Source organism: Podarcis muralis, chromosome 7 (assembly GCF_964188315.1).
Source record: "Podarcis muralis chromosome 7, rPodMur119.hap1.1, whole genome shotgun sequence".
Lineage (NCBI taxonomy): Eukaryota > Metazoa > Chordata > Lepidosauria > Squamata > Lacertidae > Podarcis > Podarcis muralis.
This window is the reverse complement of record NC_135661.1, coordinates 77,361,584-77,375,389: the sequence shown is the minus strand read 5'-3', so window position 1 is coordinate 77,375,389 and position 13,806 is coordinate 77,361,584. Positions and strand designations below refer to the sequence as shown.

Sequence of the window (13,806 nt, the reverse complement as noted above, 5' to 3'; positions counted from 1 at the left end):
GTCCACATCCTTGGAGGTAACAGATTGGAATTGATCCCATGCAACTTGACGAGACAGGACTCTAGTACTCTCCCCCGGCCCTGCTCCCATGGTGGAGTCTATCTCTTTCCGAATCTGAGAGACTTTATCTGCAAAAAAGTTGCAAAATCATTGCAGGAGATCTTGGGATCCTTACTAGGCCCCGATAGCAAAGGTGGTTCTGTTAGATTACGAACCACCTGAAAGAGTTTCCTGCTGCTGTCTTCTGCAAATGCAATAGAGGCAGTGAAGAAGTCCTCTTCATTGTCGCTGTCACCACTTGATAGGCTTGACATTGAGCTCTAACCCGTTTCCGGTACGATTCAGAACGAGTTTTCCGCCACCAGCACTCTAGTCGTCTCAACGAATGTTTCATTGCCCTCAGCTCTGCAGAAAACCACAGGGCTGTCCAGGCTCCATACAAATGGAGAAGGTGCTTCGGAGCCAGACAGTTCATAGCCCTGGTTAACTCTGCATTCCAGTGGGTCACCAGGGAATCAGCTGAAAGACCATCAACATGGGAATAATAATAATAATAATAATAATAATAATAATAATAATAATAATAATAATAATATTTATACCCCGCTCATCCCCCATCACCACTTTCTGGACACAGCCCAGGAGGAAGGAGTGGAACACTGTATAACATTGCCCCCAGCTCCTCTAGATAGTCCAGAAGGATGTTATGATTGATGGTATCAAATGCCACTGAGAGATCCATCCCCTACCACTCTCTGGAAACCATTTGGATCCATCAAGTGATGGGGTGGAGCCAAGCTTGCTATAGCTATGAGAGGAGCAATGAGAGATACTCTTGGGGTGTCATATTCTGCACTTCCTCCACTGAAGGTTTTAGGTGCAAATATGTGTGAATAAACCATATTTCTAAGACATTGCAGACTCTGCTGTGTCCTGATTTTCCAATGGAAAAACACAAATCTTGGGTGAGTGCCTGGAACCCCCTAGAAACTTGTTACCACACGGCAGAAATTGAGGTACAAGTTGAATGGGATGTCTTCCCTGTCCCTATCCTCAAGCTTCTTAGCTGCTGCACCAGAGGGACTGCAACCCCATCCAGAGCAACAATCATCTGACTATCATGCATAGAGCTAGTCAGGGGACTTCAAGTGGGGTGTGGGCTTCAGTAGGTGCCCGGTGAGGCCAACGTCAGAGGCTGACTGTGCCAAAGGCTACAACCCTGTTTGCATTTGCAACAAAGCCAGGGGACTGTGATACAGGCAACAATGGCAGTTTTATTGCCAGGCAGTAAATCCAGCACTCCTGTTTTGGGAGTCAATCTCTGAACCTAGAGGAATGGCCTGAATTCATGCCAGCTGAACAGTAACAGCAAGATCCAAGGACATAGTGCAGCTCAGCTTTCTGCAGCAGAAGTAAGGAGGTCTGCATCTGGGTTGGAAAACGATTTCCCATGAGTTGGGCGATCAACAAATCCTTTGTCAAAGGAGAGACTCCCTCAGACACAGGCCACTGTCTTCATCCCTTTCTCAATGGTGCCAGTCCAAGCCACTCCTGAACCACTATGATGCCAAACACCCATTGCCTCCCCCAAAGAATTCAGGGGGCTATAGTTTAATAGGGCAGAGAATTGTTTGGAGACTCCCTTTTTTCGACACAGAGCTACAATTCTCCACCCCTCTCCTCAGGGAACACAGAAATTGGAGCTCGTGGTCAGGATTTGGGGTCTCCTAACAACTCTCAGCACCTTTAACCACTCCCAGAAATGTTTGGGGGAAGCGTACTGTGTGGACATGGGTTTAGGGTCATCCACATTCCTGCTTGTTCCCTGCCTAGAATGCCTGGGTCCACGTGGCCTGAGCGGTCGTCCCCTTACCCCACTCCTTTTGCGTGGAAAACCTGCTCTTTAGTGCTCGTTCAGGACAAACATCCATCTGCAGGGAAAAGCCCAATTGCCATTTGCACCAACTGTGTGCTAAAGAGCTGCTCCCCAAGTGGAAAGCAGTGGGACAAGGGGAAGTGTGAATAAGCCCTTAGTTTTTTCTAGGGCTTGGTAACACATGTCACACTATGGGGGAAACACAGCCAGAGACAGCAGCCCATGAAAAACACAATGAACTTCTTTGGCTGCTAAACAGGAAGTGGGTAGATATGTCACGTACCTGACCAGATGACCCACAAAATGGCTGGTGGAGATTTATTTGTTTGCTTATGGAATTTATATCGTGGCCTTTAACCAAAACAGTGGACTATAAAAATCATGACTAAGATGGTTCCTGCATTCCAGCTTCACACCCTAAAAAGACACATCACATGCAGAAAAAGCAAGGGGAAGGAGGAGGGAAAAGCAAGCTCAAGCACATGTTCTCGAAGTCACAGCCTGTCAGTCTTCAGGGAATCTGACCCCCCCACAGAAGGCTGCTAGGAATAGAGGAAACAAGGAAAGTTCTTTCCAATGGCTTTTATTCAATATTCACAGAGAGAGGCTTAGAAATGCAGCCTCATCTCTCAACTTCCTCAATCGTCAACAGCACCACCCACCTTATGGTGGCCACTTAGGGTCATTTGTCTCCGAGTCCTTTGCTCTCCTACTTTCAATGCCCACCGGGTTCTGAGAGAAGGGGAGTCTGGAATGCTTTCTAGTGACAACTATCTGAAGAAGTGTGCATGCACACAAAAGCTTATACCAAGAACAAACCTAATTGGTCTCTAAGGTGCAACTGGACATATATATATATATATATATATATATATATATATATATATATATATAGACTGCGTCAGACCAACACAGCTGTGTACCTGAATCTAGTGACAATGTCTCAGCCAACTGCCTCCTCCTTTGCCTTTCCTCTGCCTCTGAGCTATGACCTCCTGCAAACCAATGTTGTAAATCTATATGGTCTTCTTCTTCTCTGGAAGGTTCAGGCTAGGGAGGCAGTGTCCATCGCTATTCCTCTGTCCAGTCCCTGACACAGCTGATGTCACTCATGGTTCAGACTGTCTTTTGCTTCAATAAAAAGCAATCCCACCCCAAAACGACTCCACACATACACAGAAACACACACACACCAGGGATACCAAATCCTAGGGCCCCCACTCTTCTGGGTCCTCCATATTTTTGGGGGGTGACCCCCTCATGTTCCAAACAATCTGGGGGCAGAGGAGAATGAGCATGGAGCCAAGTGTGGGGTGGCAAAATCTGTCACCCTCCAGGTGTTGTTGGACTGGAGTTCCCGTCAGTCCCAGCCAGCATCGCTAATGGTTAGGGATGATGGAAGCTGAATCCATATCAACATCCAGAGGGCCACAGGCTCACCATCCTTGAGTTTTGAGGTTCCTCACTGAACTTTCCCTGTTTTCTGGAGCTGGCTGCACTAATCTCAGAACATAGCAGGCAATAAATGATAATATGGCAGGGTGAGGAAGACGTGGGTCCAGATCTCCACTCATCTATGAAACTCCTTGAGTGATGCACTTTGGGCTACCCCAGGGGTTGGCAACCCAAGGCTCATGGGCCACAAGCGGCCCACAGGGGTCATTTAACCAGCCCACGAGCTGCCTCCAAACCAAGTTGCCTGCTTGGGGAGTCCCTGTGCGCTGCTCTAAACTGGCACAGTGTGGCACAGGGACTCGCTTCTGCGGTGCTGGAAATCACATCTGCGTATGCGCAGATGCCGGAAATCGCGTCTGCGCAGATACAGACACTAAAAATTGCGATCTGGCCCACGGAGGGATCTCTGCTGGAGTGAACTGGCCCATGTGAGGTAAACCATGCCGACCCCTGGGCTACACACTATCTCTCAGCCTAACTTACCTCACAGGGTTGTTGTTAGAATAATAGGGTGCTCCTGCCTGCCTGCTTGAGGATCCATAGAGGAGCGGGGGAATAAATGGAATAAGTAATAATATGCAAGGTATATGTCAAACATCCCTAAAAGTAGAAATGCATCAGGTTTGCCATCAATTTTGGCAAATTTGTTGTCAGAATCCACCGTTCATTCCAGGAAGTCCTTGCACAATAAGAGAAGCATCTCCACCCATTTTCTTTATGGGTATTTACACTACACAACACTCCTTTTACTGTGGTTCATTGGAGCAACTCCCTAAAAGATGTTACTGGAGACCCATCTATAAAACGTCCTTTGCACATACATCTGGGCGCAAGAAGCACTCAAGCTCAGCAATGATCTTAGCCCTACCTTACGGCACCATGGTGCCTCTCCTTGCGCTCTGCCTTCTTTCGCCACTCTTAGTTGCCTCTGCGGATACATGTAAGTTGTTTATCATTGATCACATCCATTTTCCTACTATGCTGTTAGGGACAGAATGGAAGACCAGCACTATGGAATGACATATCAACTGGGCCATTGTTTGATGCTAATCTAGGGGGGTTAAAAAGTTTGAGCAGAATGTTCTTGCCACAGACTGATTTTTTAGCAAAAGGAGGAGATGAGGTGCATGCAATAGCTAGTGTTCCCCCCGCCCCCCAATTTGGACTTCCACGCTAGCTTTTGAGTGGATGCATTTGGTGATAGGGAATCATAGAATCATAGACTGGTTAGTAAGTAATCTGTTAAGCCTGCTATAAGTTCTAAAGGTGTTGGCTGAAATATACAGTATTCAGCTAAGTACTACTCGGAGTATGTATATTGCAGTGGATGAGCCTGAGTCATGTTCTTTAACTTCGAAAGGTCTATTTGTAGTAGGTAAAAAGGGTAATGGTAAAGTACTTCTGGAAGGTTAAGTCCAGTAGGACTAGCATTGGGAGGCATATTTTGCATGGGATTGATTGATTGATTGATTGATTGCATCGCCCCATACCCTCAGGTCTCAGGGCAGTTCACAGGATAAAATCAGAATATAAAGCTACAAAATACATACATACATGCACACACACACACACACACACACACACACACACACACACACACCCCAACCCAGGTAGCTACGTCACCTGCCGTGTAACCAGCAAAATGCTATTGCCTTGGTCGTTTTCTACTGCTGGTTGATCTTCTCTTGGCTTTCTTGACAAAATCTCAGTGTGCCGTACGCAGTGGTGGGACTGGGGCCATTGAAGGCATGGGGGGGGGGGATATGTCACTCTTAATGACGCAGAAAACTGGTGTTTGTTAGTACACCATCTCTATACAGCACTCAAATGCCAGCTGTGCACCCCATTTCACAGGAGCAGCATGCACAGGATCTGCCACGTAAAGTTTTTTTCTTTTTCTTTTTCCAAATATCCTTCATCGGATCTGTTTTCCTACTATGTGGTCAGGGACAAAATTGGAATCACATACCAACTGTGCCATCGTTTAATGCTAATCTCAGAGGGTTAAAAACTTTGCAGAGAACATTCTTACCACAGGAGGATCTGTATGCCAGCTTGAAAACGAGGAGGGGACAGAGGGTGAAAAAAGAGCTGTGAGTGGAGGGAGAAACTTTCCCCATCCTTTGGACCCCCTGGGAGACTTAATACATCTGCTGTACCTTGAAGTGGGTGTGGAGAGGGCAGCTGAATGGGACACAGCTGTGGGAAGCCTGAGGAAGTACCATTGACCTTGGGATTGCCCATAAAAAGCAAGTCTATAGTGAGAGACTAGATTGATGGCCGCTGTTCTGATTGTGAGACTTTAGTGGGTGAGCTGAGAGATTGTTTGGACCCTGGGTGAGAACCGAGAGGCTGAGAATGAAAGGAATTGTTGAATTATTTGAAGAGCAACTGTAATCAACAAATTAAGCTAGTAGGACTACAAGAAGTTTTGTAAGGAGAAATATACAAAGTGTTACAAAGCAGAAAAAGATAGAGATATTGGTTATGAGTTTGAAATGTAATAGGGAAAATAAGAAATGCATACTAAGAAGGAAAATTTTCAGACAGGACTGATGGAAGTCGAAAAAATTGAATAAGATGTAAAAGTATGTTTAATTACTGTTGAAAATGATATGTTAAAAAACTAATAAAATTTATATGTATAAAAAAGAGATCGAAAGGAATTGCTATTGATTTATATCTATAATAGTAATGTTATATTAATGTAACGTTTTTATATGTAACTGTGTATTTTTGTAATGTTTTCTTTAAGTTGTCTGTTGTTGCTTCGGCTTTATATACACCTCATAGCAAGGGGGGCCCCAACTTGAATAAAATATTGGGGAGGGGCAGGTAAGCCCCACCCTGCATGATCAATCACATGACATGGTGCACGCACAGCATTTGAATGGCAATGCCCATCTTCTTGGGGGGCCCTCTCCCCGACATATTTTATGGGGGGAGGGCAAAGTGACCTTGGCCCCTAGGAATTGGCTCCTTTGCATTTAGAGATAATTTTAATATATTAAGCAGCATAGAAATTAAGTAATCAATCAATAATCAATTAAGGGCTAGACTCTGTATTTGGTGGGACACGGGTGGCGCTGTGAGAAGGTGGCAGTTTGAATCCCCGTGACGGGGTAAGCTCCCGTTGCTTGGTCCCTGCTCCTGCCAACCTAGCAGTTCAAAAGCACAAAGTGCAAGTAGATAAATAGGTACCACTCCAGCGGGAAGGTAAATGGCATTTCCGTGCACTGCTCTGGTTCACCAGAAGCGGCTTAGTCATGCTGGCCAAATGACCCGGAAGCTGTACGCCGGCTCCCTCGGCCAATAAAGCGAGATGAGCCCCACAACCCCAGAGTCGTCCGTGACAGGACCTAATGGTTAGGGGTCCCTTTACCTTTACCTCTGTGTTTGGTAGAAAAACACAGGAACAGCCTGCAGGATCAGGCCAGTAGCCCATATTGTCCACAATCCTATTCTCAGCCAGATGCCTATGGGAATCCCACAACTAAGACCTCCAACAGCATTCTCTTCACTTGTGATCCCCAGAAACGGGCTTCCGGAGGCATTGCTGCCTTTGTGGTAGACAGAAAGCATAGCCATCACACTGAGTCACCATTGAGAATCTTCTCCTACCTGAATTTCTCTAATCCTCTTTTAAAGTTGGAGGCCATCACTGTCACCTATGGGAGGAAGAAGGAATGGGAATAGAGTGTTCAAAGTTGACATAATTCCCTGCTTTCTTCCCCCTATCTACCCAAGTTGGCCTTTTGATTAGCTAGAAAACACATGTGCATTAAAATTTGTAAATTATGACAACAACCTTCATGTAAAGCACATGACATTCCCCAAATAATAATAGGAACTGTAGTTGGTTAAGGGTGCTGGGAATTGTTGTTCTGTGATGGGCAAATTACAGTTCCCGGGATTAGGGTGTGTGTGTGTGTGTGTGTGTGTGTGTTTTAAATAAACTTTAAATGTATGGTGTGTACACAGCCAAGTTCTTATCCAGCAGAACGCATTTCACACTGTGATGAGCACTCTAGGAAAAACTTTGCCCAGAGTCAGCATTATGCACTGAATGGGACACGGGCTTTTCCCATTTTGTCCAATGCATGAGGGTTCTTCAGTCCCATAGTTGAATGATGCCCTTCTCTCTTCTTCCAGCTGTCTTGAAGTGTGTACAAGCAGCAGAAGTTTCTAACGCTTCGGACTGTGCCAGCGGTTTAGATGCCTGCGTGCTCATCAGGGACCAGAGCACAATGCTTGGTAAGGGAGGTGTTGGCCTTGCCTGGTGGCATCCTCCACGCTGTGCCACAATCTATCCAATGGAGGCTGGTGCCCATTAGGACTGGTATGGAAGAAGGCCAATGACCGGCAGAGCCAAATCATTCTACTTTCACCCCCATCTCCTGCTCCCAGCTGAGTTCTGCAAGGGACAACCCTGAGACTAAGGAGTAGTTGGACGCTTATAGCAGACCCTCCAAGTTTCCCTATTTTCCAGGGACAGTCCTAGATTTGACCCTGGAATGTCCTGCATTTCCTTGTGCCGTCCCTATTTTCACTGGATAAATGTTGGAGGGTATGGAGTTATCCGACCCCCAAACCAAGGAGATAAGTAACTATACAGCCTTTAGAAGACATCTGAGGGCAGCTCTGTATATGGAAGGTTTTTTAAAAAATGTTTATTTATGTTTTTATATATGTTGGAAGCTGCCCAGAGTGGCTGGGGCAACCCAGTCAGATGGGCAGGGTATAAATAGTATAAATAATAATAATAATAATAATAATAATAATAATAATAATAATAGAATCCATCCCTATTTTCATCAGGAAAATATAGTGAGTCCTCCTTGAACAGGTGGATGCCAGCAGAGGGCAGACTGAGGCTTGGACAGGAAGTACCCCATTCTTTCTCCTCTACCAATTTTAGCTTTATAGGCTAGGTTCTGCCCACAAACACCAATCTCTCTCTCTATCTTCCACTCAGTCAAGGAAAACATAAATCATTATCAGATTTCAATGACATATACCAGCCAGGCAAACACACTCAAGGAGGATGTAAAACAAAGTTGGTAAGGGGTGTGGATTGGGCCAGTTCTGAAAGGTCAGATACAGAAAGAGGTTCCCTTTGGTCCACAGACCTGAGGTTCTTCACCATTGATCTGGAACTTCCACAGTTTCTTCTGCAAGATGGAGGCTCTACTCCACTGAGCCATATTCCTTTGGGAGAACTTGGAAAGGATGGAAGGGCAAGGCAGAGCGGAGACCATAGAGTTCAGCAGAGAATGAAGGATTCTGGGGAATGAGCTCTCCTGACCTGTTGTTTGTCTTTCTCTTCTTCCGGTAAACAGGCACCGAGTTTGACACAACAACCTATTCATGTGGAAAAAGTGATTCTTGTGCCAATGCTTACAACATCACCATAGGAAAAGAGAAACATTTGCGTTCCAGCTCTGCTTGCTGTACTGAAGATGGGTGCAACGCAAAGTTAAATTGGACCTGTATGTCATAACCTACCCCTCTATGATATAATTGCAGACATGAGCCACTCCAGAAATTCTTTTTATGGTGCATTCAGAATGATTTGTGCCCATGATGCTACTGGGGCAGTCACACACTATTCCATTCTCAATACCGTTTGCATGTGCATGGTCATACTGCTTAATTTCTATCAGTGCACATCCCATTACTTCTAGCTGAAATCCCATCGTTTTTCATACCACAAATGTCCTTGTTTATTTTCATCCCACAGTAGAATGCTGTAGAACTGGAGAAGCATCACAGAAGAAATGAAACCAGGAGAAATCCATCACTAATGCAGTGTTATAGTTTGAAGAACATGTTGCACAAATGAACCTGCGATAAAACACCAGTCTGGAGGGGCCCTTGGTTTCAGAATGATGAAAACATTCTCAATTAGCTTTTGAAACTTGGCAGGAACAGGGTGGAGTGGAGGAGGTTTTGGTACCTCCACACCTTTCATCCTAACACAAGACAGGAAAGGTGTTAAACCTGTGTCTCTAGACCTCATTCTTTCATTCTGACAAAGAATATGCTAACAAAGAGCTGGGAGTGGGGAGGACTCAGTGGGTGGTTGTGTGAATGCATCAGGAAGGCTGCGGCTGCTGTGTCTGTGTGAAGCAGGCCTGTCAATGATCCAGCGGGGCTCTTCGGAGATTCTTATGTAAAAACTTTCCATATATGACATTTGCCTCTTTCTTCTTTGTTTCCTAGCTCTTCAAGCTCCTTGGACTGAGAATGGGCTCACTTGCCCAAAAGGATGTTATGCTCAGACGGAGAAGGAGTGCACGGATGGACCCGTCTTATGCACAGATGGTCAAAGGAATTGCATCACTGTAGAAGGAAGCTCTGGTAACCCTGAAGATACTAAGCAAAGGAGGAGGAGGGATTCTGTGGGGTGGGGAGGGCAGGTGGGAGGGGAATGCTGCCTCTGGAGGATCTAGAGGTGGACCAACCATCAGGCAAGATGAGATGACTATCTCAGGCAGCAGAGCAAGAGACTTGCAGCCCTGACATCTTCCAGGATGTTCTCTGGTGCAAGCATCATTGAAATGAACAAGTGCTGTGCCAGAGCATGGTGGGATTGCACCCATGATAAGGTGCTAATGGCATGTGTGCATCATCCTTTGGAACACTAAAGTGTCGAGTGTGGGATTGAGTCTGGGCCCATTCACATAAGTCCTTCTCATTTGAGCAGAACTTGGGACCATCCAATCAAGCTAAATGTTGGAACATTTCAGATGGGCAAAAGAAAATACTTTGTCACCCAGTGCATAGTTGAATGGTGGGAATTGGTCCTATAAGACGTAGTGATGATGGCCACCACACTGGATGGCCTTCAAAAAGTATTAGACAGATTCAGCATAATGATAAGCCACATGGGCTTTCTTTTGCAACCAGTGTTGAAGAAATATGACTCTGAATACTATTGACTGGTATGCAGAGTTTGCACACACCTTGGAGGTTTTCAGCTTCTGAATACTTGTTAGGAGAGGAGGCTTACTTTGATGCAGTCACACAGAGAGGCACTTGGCATCAGAGAATAAGTAGCGGGTTTATTATTGGAAATGCATGATTGGATAGGAAAGAGGTTTCTTTTTCTCCCTAGTGCAGTTGGACTCCATGGCAGCCATGTTGTGAACATAAAATACAGTGGTACCTCGGGTTACAGATGCTTCAGGTTACAGACTCCACTAATCCAGAAATAGTACCTCAGGTTAAGAACTTTGCTTCAGGATGAGAACAGAAATTACATGGTGGCAACGGGAGGCCCCATTAGCTAAAGTGGTACCTCAGGTTAATAACAGTTTCAGGTTAAGAACAGACCTCCAGAACGAATTAAGTTCTTAACCTGAGGTACCACTATAAGATGTTGATGGTTGTGACAACCAAATATGTCACCTAGCAGTAAAGGTGGGATACCTTTTTCAGATGGAGGATTAATTCTTTTTAAAAAACAACAACAATAAATGTAAAAATAAATTGTGGATGTGTTGACTGACCCAGGCTCTTTTGAGAGGAAGGGTGCTATAAATATTTAACAATTAAATAAATTTGCTTCCCAGAGGTCAGGTGCCCGTGATGAGTGGAGCAGAATCAGAAGTGGGTGGAGCAAAAACATTGAGTCCCCCCCCCCATTTCACATGCACAACGTGCAACCATCTTTCTCCTCCGTCCAGTCAAGCAAGTGTTCAAGCCCCAAAGGAGGGTGATAAGTAGGCTGCTTATGGATGTGGTTTGGGGGGACAGGCTGCACCCCAGAAGGAGTTATAGCTCAGGGAGAATCACAGGCTCAGATAGAAACCCCTGAAATAAAAAAATAATGAGAATTTGCCAAGTGTCCCCGAGTTGAACCACTTTCGCCCATATCTGTTTTTCTCATCTGCCTCTTCCTCTCCCCCCCAATCCAGCCCAGGCCCAGGTTAAGAATGGATGGATCCCAATTGTTGCAAAATTCTTTCCACTGTGGCTGATGAACAGACACTCGTGGTCTCAGAGGTCTGAGCCCCAGGTTCATTTTTTGGCAGGTCCCTTTCCCTGTTTTTCCTTTCAGTTTGCTATAAAGGTGGCTGGGTGCTCTGCAAAACACACTGGGCACCATGGGACCCCAGGCAACTACTATATAGAAATACAAATTCTGAAAATATACAATCAATTAGCATAGGACCGACCATAGGCAGAGCCCATGGCAGGCAGAGTAACTAGTCCTAGTTTTATACCCATCTTCCTCCCTGTTCCGATCTACAAGAGGCAATGCCCCTAAGGAAAAGGAAGCTGATGGTGAAGCTCATCCGTTGGACTGGTTGTGAGTCAGAAGGCAGGCCGGTGGGGGCTGGGTGAGGGCAGATTGACATTGAAGGGGCCATGCCCCATTTGTTTTCCTAGAGCAGCTACCACTGACACCTGCTGATGATCCCCATATTTACCTGCAGGTGCCAAGACGTTCGTCCTGCATGGTTGTGGAACAAGCAATATGTGCGGTGTAGAGAACTATGCACTGACCATTGGAGGAACCCCCTACAAAATCAAAACAATAACATGTGTCCCTGCTGCAGAAAAAGCAGATCCTCCAAAACCTTAAAGAGCCAGAAATTCTGCATCAGCCACAACTTGGAAACCAGCCACAACTCCTAAAGCAACAATACCTAGTGCCAACCATACCTTGGGGAAGAACTCCTCCCTTCTCTTGCTACCCATGATCTCCAGCTTTCCCTTTATGAAGTTTCTCTCCTGAGCTCCCTTTCCATGCCAGCCACCTCGAAGGTTTCATGCCATGAGCATTTCGGCACTGGAATGGACAAATCTGTCAAATTTCAGTGCTTTTAAGTTTCTCATTTAAAAAATAAAATGAAAATGAAAATCTGCCCACATTTAGCATGAATTTGCCCTAATAAACACAACTTTTGCATGCAGTTGGAACAATATACATAGTATGTTATTATCCCTAATATATACACTTTACTCGCATAAATGCATTTTCGTATACACTGTTTGGTTGAAGAACTAAACTGCAAAATTCTGAGAAATGTGAAATTTGAAGGCTAGGTGGGTTTTAGTTTGCATATTGGTCAGGAAAATGCAAATGAGTTAGTTTCTCATTAACATGCATACAAAATTGAATTTCTTCCTCATCCTGATTTGAGTACCACAATACCTCCCGCACCTCCTCCAAAGTGTTTTTGAAGCTCCAGATTGTTTTCTGAATGAAAGATTGCAGGCCCAATAAAGAATATTCAGTCCAAAAATGGTTTTGTTTGTTTCTTCTGGATGGCTGTCAACTTGGGTTTAACAAAGAGAAGGTGCCAGGCAGAGGTTCCTTCTGTGGCTCGGTGGGGTGGCACAGGTGAGCCTACAGAAGAGATCCTTGTGTTTCTTCCTAATGTACCTTTCTTCGTATTGATTCAAAAAGTGATGTGGCCATTCTGGTACAGAGGAACACTCCTTAGCTGTGTCCAAGATTATTGCATATATAAAAGAGATGAACCTCAGTTAAAACAAATGAAGAAACTAAAACCCAAAATCAGAAGCAAACCCTACTACCATTTCAGTCATGCCTATGCTCCTAGACGCATCTCCATTTTGTCAAGCAAGAGGCATGACCAGAGCTCAAGGACATAAACCAGAGAGTGGAGCCCAACTGGTGAACTGTAGCAGATTCAGAAGTGTCGGGTCCCTTCATAGTGGGAATTGCCATGCCCCTTCTGAGGTTCTAGAACCTTCCAAGCTGCTAAGCTTCTGTTTAGCACAGGAGCGAAGAACGTTCTTATTTTGCAGGGTTGCCTTATTTTGAAGAATGAAAAAGAGGACACTGTAATAAATAATAATAATAAATTTTATTTATATCCGGCCCTCCCCAGCCGAAGCTGGGCTCAGGGTGGCTAACAACAATCAAAATAGTCCGGCAGTCTAAAAACATTCGTTATAAAATTAATTAAATCAAATTAAAATCAAATTAATGGCAACCATCAAGCAAAATTCTGTGCAGAATGCCGATTGCCAGAGGAGGGGGTCAGGCTGCGCCCTGACCAAAGGCCTGGTGGAACAGCTCTGTCTTGCAGGCCCTGCGGAAGGATGTCAGGTCCTGCAGGGCCCTAGTCTCTTGTGACAGAGCGTTCCACCAGATTGGAGCCGCGGCCGAGAAGGCCCTAGCTCTAGTTGAGGCCAGCCTAACCTCTCTATGGCCTGGGATCTTCAAGATGTTTTTATTTGCAGACCGTAAATTTCTCTGTGGGACATACCAGGAGAGGCGGTCCCGTAGGTACGAGGGTCCTAGGCCGTATAGGGCTTTAAAGGTTAAAACCAGCACCTTAAACCTGATCCTGTACTCCACCGGGAGCCAGTGCAGCTGGTATAGCACCGGATGGATATGATCTCGCAGCGAAGACCCCATAAGGAGTCTCGCCGCGGCATTCTGCACCCGCTGGAGTTTCTGGGTCAGTCTCAAGGGCAGCCCCACGTAGAGCGAG

General features: G+C 45.4%; 2 protein-coding genes across 3 annotated transcripts in view; both read left to right on the top strand.

Moving 5' to 3' along the window:
* LOC114603453 (phospholipase A2 inhibitor 25 kDa subunit-like) overlaps positions 1-13,806 on the top strand; it is a 42,908-nt gene that overhangs the window by 8,703 nt on the left and 20,399 nt on the right. The window lies entirely within an intron of this gene.
* On the top strand, positions 4,114-12,585 carry LOC114603457 (phospholipase A2 inhibitor and Ly6/PLAUR domain-containing protein-like). Its single transcript, XM_028742472.2, has 5 exons — positions 4,114-4,271; positions 7,484-7,585; positions 8,671-8,820; positions 9,554-9,691; positions 11,773-12,585. Exons 1-5 carry the CDS (start codon positions 4,184-4,186, stop codon positions 11,919-11,921), a joined length of 627 nt encoding a protein of 208 aa, XP_028598305.2. The 5' UTR covers positions 4,114-4,183; the 3' UTR covers positions 11,922-12,585.